A 22,336-nucleotide genomic window follows, 5' to 3' on the forward strand; every position below is an offset into this window, starting at 1 on the left:
CATTTGTTTTGAGACAATCCCTCAACGGTAGCTGTGAGACATAAGCTCTGAACTTTTCAGATACAAGTTCTTGTAAGATCTCACTGTTTTGTGATGGGTGCTTGGCCTGGGACACTTTCTCTGCAGTATGCAGTATACCAATGAATGATCACTTATAGAAGAGTGATATACCCCTGATTTGATTGTGTTCAGGGTGGGTGTCTTAATAATCAAATCAATCAAGGTTTGTGCTTCTGCAGTTACCCTTGTTGCCTCAAAGATTACCTGACTAAGGTGGTAAGATGATATTATCTCAATAGGCTCTTTATTGGGGCTTTCTTGTGGCTTCAAGAAGTTATAATTAAATCCCCAACCAACAAGATCTCTTGGTTAGTTGGTATGACTTCAAGTAAGGTGTTTTAAAGATCAGCGGTTTGTGCTTCTGCAGTTACCCTTGTTGCCTCAAAGATTACCTGACTAAGGTGGTAAGATGATATTATCTCAATAGGCTCTTTATTGGGGCTTTCTTGTGGCTTCAAGAAGTTATAATTAAATCCCCAACCAACAAGATCTCTTGGTTAGTTGGTATGACTTCAAGTAAGGTGTTTTAAAGATCAGCGGTTTGTGCTTCTGCAGTTACCCTTGTTGCCTCAAAGATTACCTGACTAAGGTGGTAAGATGATATTATCTCAATGGGCTCTTTATTGGGGCTTTCCTGGGCTTCAAGAAGTTATAATTAAAATCCCCAACCAAAGATCTCTTGGTTAGTTGGTATGACTTCAAGTAATGTGTTTTAAAGATCAGCGGTTTGTGCTTCTGCAGTTACCCGTGTTGCCTCAAAGATTACCTGACTAAGGTGGTAAGATGATATTATCTCAATAAGCTCTTTATTGGGGCTTTCTTGTGGCTTCAAGAAGTTATAATTAAAATCCCCAACAAACAAGATCTCTTGGTTAGTTGGTATGACTTGAAGTAATGTGTTTTAAAGATCAGCGGTTTGTGCTTCTGCAGTTACCCTTGTTGCCTCAAAGATTACCTGGCTAAGGTGGTAAGATGATATTATCTCAATAGGCTCTTTATTGGGGCTTTCTTGTGGCTTTATGCTCAACTATGTGTTTTGATGGTAGCAATGACTGCATATTAATATGAGCTATTTTCATGTTTCCGTCATATCTTCTAAAAGTAGCTTGGAGAAGGTCAACTGCGTTTTGCTGAGGCTCCACTGTCTCCTCGAGAGTGAGTCGGTCATGATCAGGTGGTGTCTTAGGCCCGTTGGTAATCGGCAGAGCATTCAGGTTAAGTCTCCTTATACAAGCTTGACTGTTCCAAGATATGTTAGTTGTTAGTTGAAGCTGTTTGTATTGAGCTGGGCTGACATTTCCACATTTTATGTGGCACCAGAGTTCACAGCTATCACAGCTCAGGGCTCGATGATTTTTTGCAACTGCTTTTTGGCATACAGAACATGGATGTTTTATTGGCCCTGGATTTGTTTGAATATCATCAGCCAGAATCAAGCTAATCGAGCCATCAGTGAGTACTTGGTACGTAGAACAGCCTTTTGATGCATAGTGAGCTATCCTTGCTCCAAAAAATCCCTTTTTGTTTGGTTACCTGGGCTTCTCATTAGGCCTTAGGCCCAAGTGTTTTGTCACAGCAGGTTCAATGCTGAAACTTCGTGTGTTGGCCATTTTCTATTTTCATTTTAAAATTATCCATGATACATTATAGCATAAATTACTACAATATCATTAAATGAATAGAGTACATGTTTTTGCTATGGCAACTAACTTTGCATTGTGATATGGGGAATTTATTGTAGAGGAACTCACTCAATAGATGAACTAATCAAGGAGAGAGTCCCATCTATTTTGTTATGAAAATATGGCAGGCGTGATGGCCAAAGAATTTAAACAACGAAACAAGTAGCAAAAGCAACAATCATGAGTCGACTATAGTTTTGCTCCTATGTACTGATCTTCTCTTGTGGATTGTCTTCAGTTACGTTGGTGTACTGATGAACTTGGGAAGAAGTAGTTATGAAAGCAAAAACAAAGGTTAATAGAATCATCTTAAGAGAGTGAGCCAGATAAGATTGATGTGGCATTGCTCTTACTTACAGCTCTTTCTTGCAATTTGAATAATGGCTCAATGTACGAGTCAAAAACAGTAACCATCCATATTCATGCAGCGACTTTATTTCTCTCACTCAGGGACGCAGTGGAGGGGGTTTTAATTTTTGGTTCTCTAAGAGACGTTTTTCTGTAATATTCTTGCCTTCTGGAAATAATATGTTTCAGTATCAAGGTAATTTATTTCGGTCCATTTTATACCTCTACAATTCAAACCTCAATTTATTTTGCCCGCAGAGTTCTTACTGAGGAGTGTAAAAATCTGTTATTGTTGTTGCAGTTGTTATTCCTCAGCTGTGGGCGGGAATTAATGGAGGATGGAAGCGAGAATGTCTCGCGATGCATGTTATTTTTTCTCATTTATAGTTGTATCAGAGATTGTTTTGAAGGTATTGTCTTCAAATTTCATAATTGAAAGACGCCTTCAGTCAACGAGCAACATCACAACTGCATTTGATGTCTTTACGAATCCTGGAGGTTGCTTTCGCGCGAGGACCTGTGCAAGCTTGAGAGGGTACTGTTACCAACCATTCTCATCTGCACAGATTTCCCATTGCTGTTCCTGCGAATGCAAAGGAAACAAGAGTTTGTTGTATTCACTTCTTTATGGGTGCACTACAGGCTATGAAGCAAATGAAAAAACCAAAATGGGAGGTGCGTTTTTCTCCATATTCTCATGCCTGGCCCTACTCGTGTTTGTAGACTACTACACTTACGTTCAAAAAGTATTGGGACACCCTTCGAAACTTCGAAGACATTTTATGCAACAAATTCGGAAAGACTTTTTTAAAATCTTTCTCATTAAAAAAGTACGGCAGTTATTTCCATGAAATTTTCACAAGACATTGTTGATATTTTGAAGCCTTTCATGTACGCCAAAAAATTAAAAATACATCTACCATAAAATTTCTATAGGTCTCGAGACGAAAACATGGAAGCTCTGAAAACTCAAGAACTGAGTTAAGAGAAGCGTATACAAATTGCTTTCTGCTATAATAAAGTAAATGGATTTTGCGATATTGCATCAATTCTCGGCTGCTCAATGAGTGCAGCTTTTCTGGTGTGTAAAAAGTTTTTCCGTACAAGAACAGAAAAAAAATTTACCAAGGGTTGGCAGACCGAAGAAGTTTACGACGCCGAGGGACGACAGTCCTTTACTGAGGGAACTGCAAAGTAATAGGTTTGGATCCTTACCAGACATCGTGTTGTCATGTAAAAAGAAGCTAAATAATGGAACATAAGCAAAAACATGGCTATAAAGTTATGAAAAATACAAATTTTCCAGCGTTATAAGAAAAACAAATGCTCTCTCAAAGTAAAAATTAATCATCGACGATGAGTTCAATGGCTTCTCCTTGAATGTTGCGCAATTTTAAAAGTAGCTTGAATAAATGCAATAATTTAATAAAATTGTAGCATTTTCGTCGATGAAGTAAACTTTTTTTTAAGCTTAAAAGTTTGATTTTATAATTTCTTTGATAATTTTTCTTGTTATTCAAACGTGAAAATAAAATGTTGTATTTGTTTGGACAGCTCTAAAATTTTTGAAAGGTCATGTGACTTTGCCATTGTTAGGCCATACAACCCTTCTGCATATTTTGTTGTTATAATCAGGAAAATCAGGAGAATCCTTTGTTTTCTTGGTTATGCTTCATAAGTTGAAGCATTTTCCTAACTTGTTATTCCATTTTGGGGAAACGTAGGCCTAGATTATTTGTAGAAAGACTGCCCAAATCTGAAAAAGTTTCCGTTGCAAAACCGAATCCAACGGAACGCCATAATTCGTTTATCGAATTCGTCCCAATACTTTTTGAACGTAAGTGTATAAATTGAAAGCTTGTTATTAAACAGTAATACCTCTACCTAGTTTGCTCATATTGAACGAGAAATGTTGTCGTTCCATTGGCATCTTTGCAAAGAACCTTTTTATACGAATAATTATATTCAGTTTGAAGTAGGGGCAGGTCCAAAGCAAATTTGAAGGAGGGGCAGTTGGTAGTGGGGGCGCTGAAAAATTAGTTACAAGAGTACGCTGTATACAAAAATTTCAGATACCTTTTCAGAGTAAACACAGGGGCGCAAAATTTCCAAAAAAGGGGCGCCAGACTTGCTAAAACTCGTTGAGGGAGGGGCAACTGCCCCTAGTTGCCCCCCCAACTCCGCCACTGGTTTGAAGCAATTGTGCCAAAAATAAACGATTGCAAAATAAGTAAGATGGCCTAAAAATCCTGTAAACGTTTTTTTATAAGAAAGTACTCTATAAGAAAGTTGTGCACGGTTCTTCAAAAAGTTAAGAAAGTTCAGGGCTGGATCTTGGAAACCTAAGAAAGTTGAAAATTTAGATATTCAAAGTTTCAAAGGAAATTGTGGTGTAAGAGTGAAATATTTCAACAATACAGTAATGTATTGAACAGGAAACGACATATACAGTATGACATTGAGGGTTTTTTGAGAGATATAGCATATTTTATAGCATTTCATCTCCTCCATTATGCTTAGTAGCATAAAACTTTTCAATTTTATGTTAAGGAAATGTTAAAAAAGTTTCAGTGCTGAAATTAGGAAATAGCTAAGAAAGTCTGAGGGCTGGGCTGAAAAAAACTTTCTTATAGAAAAAATGTGTAGTAGAAATGGATACAGGCAAATTAGTGCGATTACACATACTTTTAGGACTTCCCCAATTTTTAAAATGTGCAAGCAAGCTACAGCTTTGCTAGGTGATTAATAGTTCCCTGAAAACATTATAAACCATGTGCTAAATGGCTTACTCTTGGTTACTAGGTGGTGGCCCCTATGTCTGTAATATGCTATACAGTCCCTGCATAGACAGAACAATATTTTTGGTGCTCTTTATTGTCCACCTATTTTGATACTTGATACCTGAAATTGTACCTATCCATTAGTAAATATTAATTAGTATTAGCAAGTCATGTATTTCAATGGCACATGAAGGTGAAATTGGATTGCAGCCTGGAATTTAGAAAAATAAATTATAGAAATATATAGTTAGAGAAATGTATTCCCTTTAAAACTGTATGCATCATTCCTCATTTTAGGAAAAGGCTGTATGTTCTATATGACATCATTTGGTGCCAGCAGAATTCCAACTATTACTGGCCCCTTGCAACTTAACCAAAGTGGCACAGATCTTAAATTAAGCAGTAGTAACAGATCCTTATCAAGCATCCTCAGCTTAAGGGACACCTGGTGCTTTCCAAGAAGGATATATTATTTGACCAAATTTGGGAAAGAAAGACTTATATTTGAAAACAGTTGCTTAGAGACAATGGATATTTCAATGATTTTTAACAGCGACATTGGCTCATTTCATCGTTATTTAAAGGTAAAAACATTCACTTTTTTCAATATTATTTTTGTTGTTGACTCTTCTTAGTTGTCCTTCACATCCTGATTGCTTCTATCACCTACTGCCAAGTCACATGATTTATGATCCATATTCTTTTATTCTTCCATACTTGAACCCCTAATTTTTGCTCTTTTAAAGTTTTACTGAAGATGAATTTAGCTAGAGCCAAAATGTTTAATTGATGATGGCTATGTCGGACTGATTTGTGTGTAGTCATTCTTGAAAACTGAGTTCGAAAGGAACCAGTGCACTAGGTTACAAAACTTTAAATTATGTATAATAAAACTTTGAATAATGTTTTAATGAACCTTTTTTAAGTTTTGCTTTTGCCTAGTTTATACCATCAAACCAATCAGAGTGGAATGTTCTAAATGGAAAACTTTTGAAAATAGAGATAATTTGCAAGAGCGGTGCTAAGAACACTACTAAACTGGCATCTTGCATTGTTTTACGGATCAATGGTACTTATAATGGTATGTGTCTGACTTTCCTTATGTGATGCACTTGCATGCATGGATTAAAATGTTTGGATTCCTCTTCAAAATATCTAATTTTTATGTGATATATTAAACATTATTTTGTAAGACATTTGGTAATGGGTTCTCATATCTCTTTTTAGTGTTCATATATTATGCCAGGTTGTGCACACCAAATAATTCTGTGTGGATTAAAAGGTTGGAATGCCCGCTCAAGGACCACAGAGCACATTAAAGATTCGGGCTTGGTTTAAAAGGGAGAGGCTATATAACCAAAGGCCAAAAGCAAGATTATTGTCAGTACAGCTTTGAAAATTATTTGGGGCTTAAGTCACACCAACCCATTTTCTTCAGTTATACCTATGCATGCTTAGACATTTTTGCTCTTTCTCATGTACAAAATTGCGAGTCCTATTCAGCAACAATGTATTATAGTTAAGCTAGCTAGTTGTAATTGGTCTGCTGATTGAGAGGCAGGGGATGAATTGCTTTGAGAGGAGAGGAACCTGAGAAATTATGGCACATTTGTTTGTTTATCTTTAAATGAATTAAACTTGAGTTGTCTCAAAAAGTTTTCCAATTAAGATGCTACATTCGAAAGAAGTTGGATATATTTCTTTTTCAGATACCCTTGGCTATAACTTCAGTTTATAGAAAGTTTGTCATGACATCTTTGAGACATTTTGAGCTTGTCATGACATCTATCTGTTTGGGTCCAAAGAAACTGCAAGCCAATAATCTTTCAAGTGGGCATAACAATTGAATCATTACTACTTCTTTCTATGAACAAAGACCATGAACACTGGTGGAAGCAAGAGTCTTGTTGTTGATTTCATGCCTCTAAGACCATTTGCATGCCCTCTTTGTAAAAGATTTGTTATGTGTTACTTTAGATGATGTTCCTGTTGTCTCACATCATTCCCCACTTGTTTGTCCACCTCCACCTCCATACCTGCCACCAACAACAACAGTACCACCAACACCATCAAAGGTATGTTTGTTTCAAATATACATAACTATCGACTAGATGTAAGAATAATTGTTATATGTTTTCAAAATTGATTTAAAAATTCATCATTTCTAATTATTTTTATATCAATTAACCTAGTGAGCTAGGCATGCAACAATTTTTTAAGCCTATTGACCTACATTTGGTTTTTATCATTTCAAAAGCCCAAAATGCTTAAAGTTCGTTTTAGGCAGCATGAAAGCTCTGAGCAGGGCTAGCATGAAAGGTAACATTATGCAAATTTCCTTTTAGCTCTGTTTTGCTGTAATTCAAGTTTTCCATAAATTTGTGTTTATTATTTGCACTTTTACATGTTTCGCTATTCTGATTCTTAGAATATTAAATATTTCAGCTGACCTTTTTTCAGAGAAAGTCTTCTGCTTACGTGGTTGGTGGCAGTGTCGGAGCAAGTTTGCTTCTTGTGATCGTGGCGATACTTGCAGTCATAATTATTAGAAAGCGTAAAAGGTAGTTAGCACAATTATGGTACCTTGCCACTAGACAGTAAATAATATTTTGTGATGTGTTATCCGCATTTGTTGCTAACCAGCATCGAATTGTTGTCACTGGAATACTGATGAATCAGGCCTTTCAAACAATGTACTTCTCCTTCTTCTCGCTGTGACCACACTTCATGATTCCTACACCTGGAATTAGATTAGGGAATCGAACTCCACACCCTTGGATAAATTTGAATAATGTTTATCCAGTATTCAAAAACCTAACTGGCTTCTTCCTTACATGGATATTTTCAGTGGCACGAGATGTGAGGATGGTTCTATGGATAGGGTGTTAGCTTTAAGTTTCTCAATACAACTGATTACGCCTATACAAGAATATCTTTCTCTTACTATAAAAGTTTTTGTAAATACTTGAATCAATGTTATTGCATTATACGTCAAAATTAATACTCATTATATAAAATTATATAATCCTCATTATCATATTGTATAATGATCATCGCATTTATACTCATTATCACTCGTATTCTATACTCATGTTGGCCTCTTGGTTAAATTTATTTTTTATCATATTCAGTCGCATATTGGAAATAGGTAGCATAGAATCAGTTTAAAACCTTCAAGACTACGTTCTTGTCCCTTTATTCTTGCTGCTGTAAACACTACTTCCATTGATGGGTTCATTTTGGGCTTTGATTATAACCGATATATTCTAGTTTTCTGTTTGTTTTTCTGCATCTATATCTCATGTTTTTAGCTTCAATATGTTTGTAGAATCTCTAATGAATTAAGACGCATTGTAGAATTTCTAACGAATTAATATGCATTCTAGTTTTGGTAACAAAGAAGTTCAGGTGGAGATGGTTGATGAAGGTGCAGGGCAGCCATTTCTTGACGAAAATATTGATTCACCTTCAGCAAACACTGGTAACTGTGTATTTGTCTATCAAGTTGCTTTTTCATGTACTTCCCACTGAAACGGTGGCAGTACTTTTCTTATACCTTTTATTAGACACATTCATTAATTCCGAGTAGCAGATGAGCACCAGTGGAATTTCTAGTGTTGTATTTAATCCATAGGTTTTTCTATACACGAGATTAAACTTGTTATTGATACTGTTTCAAGAGAGGGGAGGGGTTGAATAGGATGGTTGGTATCATTAGAGGTAAATGTTATTTCTAGTATGTTTGGGTGTTGCAAGAGCTTTTGTCACTCATTGACCAGTATAGATATCAGAATACATTTTAGGTGATCCCTTTAGGTTTTTGTAGAAGCCCTAACGAAGTAATTGCCCTTGCACTAGTTATGGTGGGATTCGATTTTGTGATTTTCTTTTAAGCTGGTGTCAATTCGGAGCCTGTCGGTGCGATTCCGGAAGAAGCATCTGATACAGCTAAGGAAAAAGTAGAGAAAGATATCCCAAAGGAAACTGGAGGGAGTGCAACTTTGGAAAATTTAGAAGACACACGACCCCAAGATGCAGTCGTTTGAAAGGTAACCGAGGCACGCAGACATAACAGCATACAGGGCTGAGTGAAAGGACTTGGTATCTGGCACATCCGATAGTTGGTGTGAAATGAGACTGTATGTATATATTATAAACTCGTATTTTGCTTGAAACTAGCTTAATACGGAAACACACTAGCATAATTTCTGATTACGGTTGAATCTGGAGGCTACAGGCTAGTACCAGATTATAATATTCATCATGCTTCTGGAATGATCTTTGAAAAGCCTGCGCCAAAAGCTGCGAAGTACCGCACAAATTTCCGTGAACTTGTGACTTTTTGCATGATTTTATGATAATGAATCTGATTGGTTGAAGTAACCTGCCAATGGAATAACGAGTTGCGATCTGGACCAATAAGAATCAACATTTGTCCCAATTCAAACATGATTCGCCTAATTGTAATTCCTTTCCGATCCCATTGCTGGTTATTACTTAACGATGGATGCAGTATGAAAAAATAGCATCAATTATTGCTGGAGGAAGCCATCATTAACCTTGAATATTTATATAACCTAGCGAAAATATATGAGACAGATTTGAGTACGGATTTCTATGGCAGTCTTTGGTAAACTAAAACGTATGTTGCCCTGAATCCAGTGGCGTAGTTTGACCTTCCAGACTAGGGATGAAGAGTCATCAGTAGTAAATGTAATGATGAAGACATAGAAGAAGTAACATTTAGGTGCTGTTTCGACTATCGAAATAAAATCTAACTGACTATAGTCAATCTATTGATTATGAACTGACCAATTCATTGAAGTGTCACAACCCCTACATCCCCTTTGCTAGCTACGCCTCTACCTGAATCTTGTTTAAATTCAGTAAGATTTAAAGAGGCGTAATTGTGCAAGCAGTACTTAAGAGTCTCGATCATATTTTTTATTTTCGATGATTTAACTTAATTATGTGACATATTTATGGGTATATTTTTTCAAGGATATCACCCGAATTTGTGTTAAGCAGCTTATAAGGGAAGTCACTTGTAATATAGATATCGATTTTTACTTTAACTGTAATATAGGTATCCCTAATTCTTTTTTGATAACAGAGCCCAGAAAAGTTCCCATCTTTCCTTTGAACAAAACCCTAAGCCCATAGAAACTTTCTCAGTAATACAACTAAATTAATGTAAAGTTGGGGTATGGCCCTCAGTTGCTATTCTTTTTGGCCTCCCTTACGGTTGTTTAAAGTGTGACCGCTGTTATTTCTGGGCTTTCATTATAATCGACGATTCGTTTAAGTAAATATCTTATTACACACATCATTGTACACTTTGAACTTTTGAAACACGTTCATTTGAGTATTTTGTTTATGTTATTTTGAATGAAACATAACTTGAGAAGAAAAACCTATCCAACCCTATAGAGAAAAAACTTGCCAGTCCAAGTTTAAAACGGCATATTCAATCAATAGCACTCCATTAAATGAATTCAAAGAATAAGTAGATGTGAGTTTGATGTTTACCGTTTAGACTTTGCATAGGACATATTTTTCTTGGTCTTTTTAATGTATTTATCATCAGGCTATCTGAACTTTGTTGAAAATATTTCGGGTGGGGACAATTTTTCCTTTTCTGTTATCACTGTTATGATACTGTTAGTGAAATTATCCAAATAAATTATAGTTTACAATCTCGAAGGTAATGGAACACATGTTATGAAAAGTCTTCTCTTATTGTCGAGTAGCTTTTTTAAGTTCCAGTCCTGGTTTTCTGGCAGGTGGGTCTCAAAAGTTTTTTATTTTTGCTCGTTAGGATTAAGATGTTATCAGGGCTTCCTCCAAAAACAGTACTCAAGTCCTTTACTTGGCATATATCAAGCCTGGTTGAATTGTCATGCTGAAGGTTCATTGTTGCTGTAACCAAGCTTCTTCCGAGGTTATCGGATGCCATCTTCTTAATTTGGATCTGACGTCATCAAAGCTTGCGATCCATATATAGTCATTCTGCTTGCTCTTTGTCCAAAATGCCAGTTCACACAGCATTTAACCGCAATTTATTTTTATGCTCTAGTTAAGTTACCATTAAAATATCTTGCGGGTAAAGTGTCCTGGGAAACTTTTTATTGCATCAATGCTCATTCGTAGCGAATTCTTTTGACTTCAATGTCATTATCTGTTTCTTTAAGAACAAACTTAAAAATTACCTCCAAACTCTGCACAGAAAATTGCTATTTACATTATGATATCTTTTGACATGATTGTTTTGTCTTTAAATTATTTCGGTAGATGGGCGGGATTTTCCTTATGTTTTTAAAAGTGAATAGACATGTCTATGTGAACAACGTGAAGAAGAAAGGGGTGGGTTAGAAGCTGGCCAAAAAATGCCTTTAGGCTTTACAAATGAATAGCCTTTGCCTATTCTTAACGAGTTTCTAATCTAGAGTAAAACTAACCTCGGCACAAACGTTTACTTGCACGTTCATTCCAAACTTACTGTGCTCTCTCAAATTATATCTGTGTTCTTGAGCATGTCACTTAAACTCCACAGTGTTGTTCCATCAATAGGTATAGAAGTGTACACCATTTAAGGACATGTTATTTGCTTTTTGTTGGAGTGAAAAAGTTTGGATAAAGATGTAAAAACAAAGAGAGTATTTTAATGAGGCAGCCTAAGTGGTAAATTATTGTACCTTAATTGTGTTATTAATTGACCGTGAGACGCTCAAATATAACCTCTCGGTAGATGAATTAAAGACTTTAATGTCTTCGACTTAGAAAATCACACGAAGTAGACGACCTAAAGCGTATGCTTGATACGGTAAGTTAAAGTCATTCCTCTCTCAAACATAATGGCTTCGATAGTTCTTCTTTAAGGTTTTTTTGATCGTGAAGGGGTCCGTTAATTTTGAGACATAGCTGTTCATACCACGCTATCATTTTTACGGAAAACTTTGCATATTGGCTGAAGGTATCCTATCCTTTAGAGGAAGGGCAAGGGGACAGTTCCCTTAATGCAGAACAACTAATAAGCAATAAGTTCTTCAGTTTTTGTTATTATTCATAATTGACTAAGTTGATAGCATTAGAACTGCTCATAATGATAAATGGAAATATGTTTGTGCAAATAAGCAAACTCCCTTTGCTCAAGGAGTTTTTTTACCCCTTCGTCGACTTGAGTAGCCTTTCACGATCAGACCGTGTAGCTTCCTAGCCAACAGGGGTGATACACGTCTTGAAATAAATTTTTCTTTGTATCCTATATTTTGATTTCTTGATTTATAGGAAATTTCATCGCTTTAGTGCTTGTCTTAGTGTAAATTATTATAGAAGCTGCAGATTTTCTTGTTTCGTTGGTCGTGTATTAAACTTGAAGGAAAAATGTAATATGTGTGCAATATGCATGAACATTTCAAAAGTGGGGGGGGGGCACATGTGGGCACAAAAGGGGCACCTCCAGCAGCTGCAAATAGACACTTTGCTTCTGTTTTTTGAAAAGTGGGGACATATCACCCTGTGTCCCCGATTCCAACGTCTGTGGTAATATGTTTGGCTTAAAGCCCAAGAAAACTCTCCAATGGCACACTGCCCTGGTAAGCCACTTCAATTCAAACTTTCTTCTTTGTAAATACATGAAAAAATATAATTACGAAGCTTACACAATGCTATTTTTAGGCTGTTTATCCCATTGATTCAAAGATACGTTTCTTGTTCAAGGAGTAAAAGAGCTCGTTGACATTTTGTACTTTAATTCTTATCTAAAATCCAGATATTTTGATACTGCAGAAGCAAATACTCATAAACGTAACAAAAAGAGTTCATTTAAGCAATTATGTTGTGATATAAAAATTTCAGGGCGTTGGCTAAATGACCTTAAGTGAAATAATTATCATAAATTTTTAAAATCATAACGATTTGAACGCTCTAAAGTGCTTCTTTTGGATACGTAATCGAATAAATTATTCATGTTTGTCATACAATTTAGGTCAATTTCTTTCATTATTTGTAATTGCGTTGCTGTTTTTTTCAGACTTAACACATAATGAAAAAGATGTTGCCAGTATTGGCATTCTTGCTGCTATCGACGGCTCAAGGTATGAGCTCTGTTGCTTCATTCCATTAGGCCCTAGACGCACCGAGCTAGAATTCAGGAAAAACTTTTGACACACTTAGTCTCCATTGTTCATAGAGAAAAGGGATTAAGATTGTTAGCAAACAAGCGCTGATTTTCCAGTGCGGCCACCCAAATTGCCACTGAACCAAATTCACTAATCCCTCAAAGGCTCCATCGTCCTGCCTCAGAGCAGGAAGAACTCTGGAAAACGGAAAGATTAGCAATTAACGCATTTTTCTGGCGCTACAGAATACCCAAAGTCAAATCGTTCTTTGTTTTATACCTCTTCATATTAACCAAACAGCAAACAACCATTTTACACACCAACTGCAGAGCGCTCGAATTTCCAAGCGGAAATCGGATTCTTTTTGTCAAACTTGAAAAGGTTTTCTCGATTTTTCACTTTGTCAAAGATAAAGAGTTTTATGTCAGAAATCAGTGCGTTCAGGGCCTTATTCACAACTAAGAATCGTTTATTTTTAAAGGCATTTGACACAGGTAAAAGTGGCTTACAGCCACTCGACCAACAGCGTTTGACCAATCAATTTGCGCACAGAGAAAAACTTGTGAACAGTTTCCGTCTTGTGCGCGTGCTCTGATCAATTTGGCCTAAGTTATTTTGGATTCGCTGTACTTATATTTAGCGACAGATATTTAGCGGCTTAAGCCATCTCTCAGTCGACATTAGCCAATAAATAAACACTTGAGTGGTATCACGCCTATTGATTGGTCAATTATTGATTGACAGGTGGCTGAGTACTTTTCTACTGCCTTGAAGACAAAAAATACTAATTATTGGAAGAATATTATTGATATCATACTGCCTCGGTTTCAAATGTACTGGAAATCCCGGAATAGTGCGTATCCATCCGGGTGTGGTCAAATTAGACATTGCAAAGAAAACAATTTGGCCTAGTGGAAAATATTTTGAACTATGGAAGTTGTGTTAATTGAGATTTTTCAACCATGGGACAAGCTTGGTGAATTTTTAAGAGTCGCTTTATTGTGTGACCTTTTCTTGTGCTTATTAACGTCAATAAATCTTACTTTAGGGAGAGGTTTTAAGTTGCCATGTCAATAGGACGGTGTCATACACCTTGATGCCTCTATTTCGACTACCTTTTACTTGAGAAATAACTTTATTCAACGCTGTTTATTTGAGAAACAGTAGTGCATCATGCTAGAGTTACATATGGCACTAAAGCTGAATAATCACAGAATCACTGAATAAACCTTTTTTGTAATTCATTCTGCTCGTCAACCTAACTGTGGTTTTGTGACAATGTCTCTAATTTAGTGGCGTAACGGAGGCAACCGGAGCCCTTAGGGACTTTTCAGTTAAGGGACTTATAAAATGAAGCATTTGAAAACGTTATAGACATAACATAAAATGCTAATCAACAGACCTTCCATTCAGTAAGACACTGATATCATGCAATTTTGAGGCCCCTTGAACATGTTTATCACATCCAGAATTCCAGCTTCACAGTAAAATAACACAGAAAGCATCTTTGCTGAGGGCCCTTAAAGGATGGGGCCCCTAGTTTTCGAACTAAAAGTAACTTCAGTCCGTTACGCCACTGCTCTAGTACAATGTGATGAATTACATGCACTCATGGGTAAGAAGATATGGTCACAGGCCAAATAAGATACGAATAGGATAATAAAGAATTACTTACAAACAAGAAAAGTATGACTCTTGTATTAATTTTGATATTGAAAACAGCCCTTAGGACATTACCTTTATTCTAATACTCATTCGCATCACAGGTGGACCACCGCAAATAACCAGCTTCACTGGACCGCCGGCTAATCTGATACCATTCCAACTCGAAACTTTGACGTTGCAATGTACAGCCACAGGGAACCCTGAGCCTGCAATTGATTTTCTGAGAAATGGAACGAAAATTGTTGCAAGCACAACAACATTGATAAATAGCAATTCAATAAGGATTCGAAGAGTGGATTACGCCAGAGACAGTGGTTTGTACCAGTGCAGAGCAAGAAACAAAGACGGTGGAGTCCTCAGTGATGAAATTGATATAAAAATTAGGGGTAAGCTTCGGAGTTTCCTTAAAGTTCTAGACAGATATAATATTTCTTATGACAGATTTTACCTGCAGCTGGCGTTGGAGAGTACCCCCGTAATAACGTAACTTTTTATTTGTAATTCGGTCTCCTTTGTTTTAACTCTTGAGATGCGGCTTCAATGGATGGAACCCTTGTTATGTTGCTTGCAACCAATAGATGATGTGTATTAACCAATAGGAGTGTATTAGTATATATCGAGCTGAACTAGCTTTAATAAAAGTTCTTTGACAGAGAAGAAGGATGGAAAGATATTATTTTCTTTTTCTTCTCCTCTTTACTACAAAGAATCTGCAGAACCATGTGAAAGTAACAGATGCCTTTCTAATTTAACTAAGAATCGACGTCTTACGATTTTTGTACCTAGCAAGCATCTGGAAATAGGGTTTTGGACACCGAGTCAATTTCTTTTGATGTGACCACTCCTCGTTATTTCTACGCATTGTAAAATTTGTTTGTAGAATTTTAAAATTTTGACCATAAACCCCTAAAGGACAATATGAAATATATCATGGATTTATGGATATTTGGATGCTATGTGTCTGTTTTGTAAGGTTTTCTGTATTGGGAGTTTTCCTTTATCGGAAAGTGTTTTTCAGCGGGAGTTTCACTGTACATTATAGAATTGATTCTGACCTAATAAATGTTTACCCTTCTATTTCATTTGTTAAGAACGCTTAAATGTATCGTTTTGTAAAGTTTTGATGTATCTTGCAGCTCTGCATTTGCATGCTTCTTGATAATTTTTTGCACCAGATTTTCAGCATTAAATTCAGCTTGCTGTATTTTCAAGAAGAGAATATCTTTATGCCCTAGTGTGGACTTCGAGAAAAATGTTTATGGTTGTCAAAATTAACTCATGGTTTACAAAAAAATATTGCAATTGATTTGCCTGCAGCCTTTGCTTTGGGTGACATCTTGTTTGGTATGAGGAATCCAGTTTGTGCGTGATAAAATTTCTATGAGGAACCATGTTACTTTAATATATAAAGCAATACAAAGAACAAATTCCAAGAACAGTATCTGAAATTGTTTTTTTTCTTTTAACAGTTCTTGGCTTCTTTTCACAACCAAATCGAGACATAGATCCAGTCAAGGTAGTTGACGTGACCGTGGGGCGTCCAGTGGAATTACGATGCCCTCCTCATTCATTCACTTCTCCAGCAAATTTCCTTTGGGGCAGCATACCTAAAGCTGGAACCCCTGTAATCTTGCATGCCACCAGTAGGAGATATGTCTTATCCAACGGGAATTTGTTTTATTCGTATTTGGAAGAGTCTGATATAACAGAAATCAATGACAAACTCGGTGGAGTGAGCTGTATTTTGTATATACTTGGAAAGTACAGGCCTTCAGTTAAATTCAGATTGAAGAAACAAGGAGGTAGGTGCAATAATGCTACAATTACTTGTTTTAGTTGTATATGACGTTATATAATGAACATTACCGTTTAGTGGTCTGTCATTAAGTGCTCGATGTCGTATGGGCACATCTGTACACGCTATTTGGTGTATAGAACAAGACGGTTCTACGCTGCTCCCTAAGTTTCACGCTTAATGCAATCATCAGGTAACTGACGTCATATAGATGCATTCGTGTTTCTACCAAATTTTGAGATGTCCGGGGCAGTAGAAAGAAGAAGTTTATTGCATTAAACATGAAATTTTTTCAGAATTCAGCAATCAATTTTCAGTAGAGTGTTAGAGAACATATATACCGCCCTCTGTTTTGTTTTTAGTTTTAGAAATTCATAAAGACTATAAAAAAAGCAAGGAGGGGTATTGGATGTTTTTTATATTAACCAGTGTCAAATACAACTTAACCACATTGTAGAAAATACTACAGTTTTATAAATACTTTTGCAATGCTACGATATTTCGATGTTCCAGCATAACTACAAACGGAGCAATAATGGGCAGTGCTACAGAGAGTTTGTTAGGGCATATCTTTTCTTCAGCCACCAAAAATAGGACATTAAAACAGTTGGATTGAAAATAAATATTTTGTTTGAATTTTGGAGCTATGTGATTGAAAGTTTAGATAACAAGAGTGCACACATATTCACTCAAAATAAAGAAAAATAAGGTAAAAGAAAAAAGAAATTGGCAAACAGCTTTGAAGTGAAAGTTTCCCAGCATGCACCAAAGCAATTAGGAATTTCATATAAATGAAGTGATCTTCCACAACGGCATTGCTTTTTCCTAAAAGGAGAAAGCTGGTATCGTGAGGAAACTAAGCAGGAATTGATTCACTTTTTTAGCTAGAACCCAAAAAGGATCAGCCACTTTTATGAGATTCAAATATCAGTCTGTTTGTGCGTATTTGACACCATTTCAAGTGTACTTAATTGGTTTTACTCTTGTTTCTCTTCTCAGCCATAGTATCCGACTTCCAACCAGTCTTCAGAGAGAAACTTCCAACGTTAGTTCGAGCTGGAATTGGTTCATCGTATACTTTTTTTTGTGCCGTAGGAGGAAAGTAAGTTAACATTTGTTTTTTCAAGCGGAAAAGCTCTAATTCATTGCTTAAAGTTTTTTAATACGGTTATTTTTTAGAACAAAGGTGCAAACTTGCCTTTTTAAAAGTTAATTGATAATGAACCTATGTTAGCAAGCTGTTAAAAGGCATTAAAAACTTTACGTAAGCGAAGGACACTTGTTTTTTTGACCATAGTAAATCTTGTTGTCGATACAGTGAATGCCGAAATGTAGGCAGCGGTAGAAGAATGTCATATCCAAAAAAATTTGGTGAAATTGATCGTTTCAGTAATCTGAAAATTTCACATTTGGTATCCATTCTTTGTACGCAATTTAGTTGACATTGCATTGATAGGAGAGAAACATGGTTAAATTATGCAATGACCACATCTCTCTTTGTTTCCCAGGGAGGGAGCCTCGAAGTTCAGTTCAGTTTAATATTAAAATTCCACTACATACAAAAATCTTTCTAAAATACATACAATTAACTAGAGTAACAAATTACAACAGATGACAAAAAATGACAAATTTTACAATAAGAGTACATAGAATTTCGTATGGAGAGGAATTTCTTAAGGAGGAGCTCTCTCAGTAGGTAGACTAATCGAGGAGAGAGCACCCCCTAAGCTAAAAACTCCTGGGTCCCCGCTTTTTCAAGCGACTTCTAAGCCCATCGCTTTTTTATTTTCTTGACTTTCCTTTGCTCTGTTACATTCTGCAACCTTTATTCAATAGATGCTTCTGTTGCCATTTTTGTTTCAAATCTGCGTTTAAATAGTATTGTATTTGTACTCGGTGTAGTAACAACTGTCTTTTTTACTGACTACAAGTTTTCTATGTTCTCTTGTTTTAGACCAAACCCTTCGATCCTGTGGTATTTCAACAACGTTGCTATTCGAACCGACACTCCTGGGATAACAATCAGTCCAGAGGGTCAAAAACTGACTCTTAAAACAATCGCAAGAGCAAGTGCTGGCTTGTACCACTGTCAGGTTGAAAATCGTCTTGGGAGAATCAGATCTGACTCGCGGCTTAGTGTTGAATGTAAGTTTTACTATACGAATCCTTAAGTCTAAAACCCTGAAATATCTCTGAAAAGCCAACTGTATTGCGTTGCAACTGATAAGTATCAGAGACGACTATTATCGGATTTGCCAATTTACTTATTGCACAGTGCAGGCTGGTCACATGTGACCGATAGCTCATCTAATTTATAGAATTCAAAACTAGAATTATTTTACGATTAGTATCAGAGTCAAATTACGGGTAAAAAGTTGTCCATCGACATCAATATCTGTTAGTCCTTATGTGTCATTGCAGTCTTGATATCATTAACTGTTGAGATCCCCCTTATAAAGCAAGGTATGCGAAATTGTTATTTGAACTGAAGAATAAATTTAAATTAAAAGTTGCCAGAATCAAATATTGATTATTGGGTAAAGTAATGTATATAGTGAATCGTTCCATCAAGATATGGGGGTTCTTGTGTCTGTATCAAATGTGATTTGGGCTGAATGGTTTTCAAATAAAGACAGGTTTAGTATTTTTGTACGATTCCTCATTGTATTGAGATAGGCCCTATTCATGTTACCCCGAAGGACATCATCAGAAATCTATCCTTTTTCTAAAGGAATTTTGTTTCTCTTATTATAACAAGAGTCTGAACGATCACTGTAAAATACATCTCAAGGTGCATAATCGGTTAATTTTGCTAGTAATTGGGTGAAATATGGTCAATGAAAGATGCACTTTCGAAACAGATTCCTGTCATTAAACTTACAACCCATAAAAAATAACAGTGATTTGATACCGAAAAAACGGAAAAGATACATGCTTATGAGACCATATCTCAGCCAATTCGTTAAAAGTTTGGCTAATTCTGCACATTTAGTTGTACTTCGTAATGCTCTTTTATGTTGTTTGACCCAAACACCTGATTTTTAATAAAGTAGATCTTGTGACATCAAGATTTTAAAATGATTTTATTTCCATCATTCATTGTTTTGCAGTTTTGTCTTGTTTTGCCATTACCTTGTTATTAAGGTAAAATGTTCTTTAGTATCTTTGAGAAATTCTTTAGTAAGTCTATTACCTCAATTTTTCTTTGAATTTTAGACCCTCCTGCAAGAAATTTTAAGCTGAACGATGTTAAATCACGACCTAATGTTGACATTAAACTGAATTGTACTGCTTCGTCAGGAACCTTGCCAATCTTCTACCAGTGGTTTCGAAATGGCGAGAGAGTTTGGTCCAAGTGGGTTTAAAATCTTTTGATTGCTATTAGAACGCTCGCAGCGTCAATTTTATGTTGCAGTTAAAAAACGGGCTAAGAAGCAGTTCCTAGACTTCATATACAGTCTTTCAATCTTTACTTCCCTTTACCTCCCTTGTCTTTACTTTTATGCAAAGTATCGAATGCTATGTACCTAAAATAAAGAGCTTGTATGAGAGTATTTCCCGTGACATGATGGGAATGTTCTTTATCTATTTTGAGAAATCTAAGAAGTTTGGTATCGCCTCCTTCCTCTACGTCATCTTCGTTTCTTCCTTCTATAGTGACTCCAATACCCGATATAACCTAGCCTGAATTGCAATATTTTTCTGAAAATGTGCTGTCCCAAGTTGCTATGAGTTGCGAGATACAATTTCCATTGAGTAGGATTGTACAAGACATTTGAGAGGATAGTCCTAGCAATCGTAGGGCTGCAAGGCTTCTTTGAATTGTAGCCCTTAAAGCTTATGCTTAATAATCGAACATGTTGCATAAAATGCAAACCACCAGTAACTTGAGTTTAATATGCTCACATATGCATGTAGAAGACTATGGTTTTTTGGTGAATATATTTGGTGTAAAATTTGCTGATTCCAAGAGAGCCCTCACAATAGAAACAAAGATATCAATATGACCTTCGAATTTAAAGTGTATTTCTAAAATGTATTTATTTCTTTGTCCTTCTAGTACTTCCTACCAAATTTCAGCTGGGTTTTTGGTTGTCAAGAGTGCGAACGTTACAACAAGTGGGGTCTTCCAATGCATGGCAAGGAATCTGTTTGGCAGCCTCCTTTCAAAAGTTACTTTGGACATAAATGCAGGTAAGATCCTGTTTAGTTTCAGGGGTTTTAGGCCCTATCCCTGATCAACGGTTTTGACCGAAATACCTTAGATCTCCTGTTTATTTGCCGATAATTTAAGCTATTTTAAAAGAGCTGCCCTATGAGAAAATGTAATGGCATATAGCGAGAAAACTAAATTTGCTGAAAGGAAGGGGTAGAGCTAGACAACTATGTATTAAGAATGACTCAGTCGTTTATCGATTAAGTATAATATTTAAAATATTTATGGAACTTTTTATGGAACTTTTTATGGAACTTTTTATGGAACTTTTTATGGAACTTTTTATGGAACTTTTTATGGAACTTTTTATGGAACTTTTTATGGAACTTTTTATGGAACTTTCTATGGAACTTTTTATGGAACTTTTTATGGAACTTTTTATGGAACTTTTTATGGAACTTTTTATGGAACTTTTTATGGAACTTTTTATGGAACTTTTTATGGAACTTTTTATGGAACTTTTTATGGAACTTTTTATGGAACTTTTTATGGAACTTTTTATGGAACTTATAGAGATGCAAGTGAAATATAAACATAATAAGACCTACTTAAAAGAAATGCATATAAAATTTTAGACTAACAGTGATATATTTTAGAATAACTATTTGAAAATTATAAAACATCCATGACTTCTACAGTAAACAAATTTTACCAACATTTGCTTCCCTGCCTACTTTGCACTCTCTAAACTATTTCTGATATCTCCTGTGTTTGCAAAATGCTTGTTAAGCAAAGAAACTTTGCTCAGAGAAAAACATTTACGCATTTTCTTTTAAAATGCACAGGGTACAGCAGCCAAGGCGGAGATGAAGGCTTTTCGTGGGAAGTTATTGTTGCCATCACCTGCGGAGGAGTTGCTTTTATTGTACTTGTAACCGTGGGTACCTACTTCGCACTGAAATAGTCAGGTGATCCGGTGATACTCCTTGGAAACATTGCTTTTTTCAAGACGGCGCAGCAATTCAGTTTTAAAGAGAGTAATTATGTTACATTAGAAAGTGAAGAACCATCATTCACGATTTAAGAGCTGTAAATATTATATAGAGATCTGTAGTGATCCTGTTGCAGAGACCCCGGAAGCAAGGGACCCAGTGCCCTTCAAAACATGCATACAATGAATCATTTTGCTTCTATCAGCATGGCGACTGTTAAGCCTCCCTAGCACTTTTAAACACCCTTATCCATTATATGCTCTGGGATTTCTGTGTCCTTAAAGAGTTTTGTACTTTAGTAATATCTGCAAGTTTAGGATTATGTCGTTTATAAACTGCTATTTCTGATATTTCTATTTCACTGAACGATTTTTATTAGTTTTAATTCAATTTCACCATTTACTTGTAATTTTTATTCAGTTGGTTTGGATTATTGTTGGCTATTAATTTATTATACTACATTTAAGTGCTATATTTAATCATATCTTCTATATATCATATGCTTATCGTTTAAATTTTTTGTCACTGTTTTTAATTTTTTTATATTAAGCTAACGTATCAAGTTTTTGTATTACTCAGCAGTGATGTTTCAAAGTCAAAGTTTTAGATTTTAGCAGCAAAGCCCGCCAAAGGCGTTGGAACAAGTGAATCCTTGTAAAATTGACAATGACAAGCTACAAACAGAAAAAAATGTTTATTCGTCTAAGAATAAGGGTGTAGAGCTTATTTTCATACTTT

At 35.8% G+C, this 22,336-nt stretch overlaps 2 protein-coding genes across 3 annotated transcripts; both read left to right on the top strand.

The window, feature by feature from the left end:
• Window positions 1–910: 910 nt before the first annotated feature.
• On the top strand, window positions 911–10,242 carry LOC135692722 (uncharacterized). 2 transcript variants are annotated; one of them, XM_065211001.2, is made up of 8 exons: window positions 911–1,523; window positions 2,501–2,765; window positions 5,168–5,454; window positions 5,813–5,951; window positions 6,848–6,945; window positions 7,316–7,431; window positions 8,257–8,351; window positions 8,765–10,242. In XM_065211001.2, the coding sequence occupies exons 1-8, from the start codon at window positions 1,410–1,412 to the stop codon at window positions 8,914–8,916; spliced, it is 1,266 nt and encodes a 421-aa protein (XP_065067073.2). In that variant the 5' UTR covers window positions 911–1,409; the 3' UTR covers window positions 8,917–10,242. The 2 variants fall into 2 exon arrangements, with proteins under 2 accessions (XP_065067073.2, XP_065067074.2); XM_065211002.2 differs by having other exon boundaries at window positions 916–1,523; window positions 7,331–7,431.
• Window positions 10,243–11,189: 947 nt separating this feature from the next.
• LOC135692782 (contactin-5) lies at window positions 11,190–21,928 on the top strand. Its single transcript, XM_065211080.2, has 9 exons — window positions 11,190–11,693; window positions 12,903–12,966; window positions 14,757–15,041; window positions 16,125–16,457; window positions 17,450–17,552; window positions 18,405–18,595; window positions 19,667–19,805; window positions 20,511–20,644; window positions 21,452–21,928. The coding sequence occupies exons 2-9, from the start codon at window positions 12,915–12,917 to the stop codon at window positions 21,568–21,570; spliced, it is 1,356 nt and encodes a 451-aa protein (XP_065067152.2). The 5' UTR covers window positions 11,190–11,693; window positions 12,903–12,914; the 3' UTR covers window positions 21,571–21,928.
• The last annotated feature ends 408 nt before the right edge of the window (window positions 21,929–22,336 follow it).

This window comes from Rhopilema esculentum, chromosome 3 (assembly GCF_057945365.1).
Source record: "Rhopilema esculentum isolate cy_ngs chromosome 3, ASM5794536v1, whole genome shotgun sequence".
NCBI classification, from domain to species: domain Eukaryota; kingdom Metazoa; phylum Cnidaria; class Scyphozoa; order Rhizostomeae; family Rhizostomatidae; genus Rhopilema; species Rhopilema esculentum.

Bases quoted from the DNA above. Each gene is read 5' to 3' on its own strand.
- LOC135692722 (XM_065211001.2), top strand. From the start codon at position 1,410: ATGATTTTTTGCAACTGCTTTTTGGCATACAGAACATGGATGTTTTAT. The intron at 6,946-7,315 runs GTATGTTTGTTT...TAAATATTTCAG, and splicing joins TACCACCAACACCATCAAAG to CTGACCTTTTTTCAGAGAAA. The intron at 8,352-8,764 runs GTAACTGTGTAT...TTTTCTTTTAAG, and splicing joins TTCACCTTCAGCAAACACTG to CTGGTGTCAATTCGGAGCCT.
- LOC135692782 (XM_065211080.2), top strand. From the start codon at position 12,915: ATGAAAAAGATGTTGCCAGTATTGGCATTCTTGCTGCTATCGACGGCT. The intron at 17,553-18,404 runs GTAAGTTAACAT...CTCTTGTTTTAG, and splicing joins TTTTGTGCCGTAGGAGGAAA to ACCAAACCCTTCGATCCTGT. The intron at 18,596-19,666 runs GTAAGTTTTACT...TTTGAATTTTAG, and splicing joins CTCGCGGCTTAGTGTTGAAT to ACCCTCCTGCAAGAAATTTT.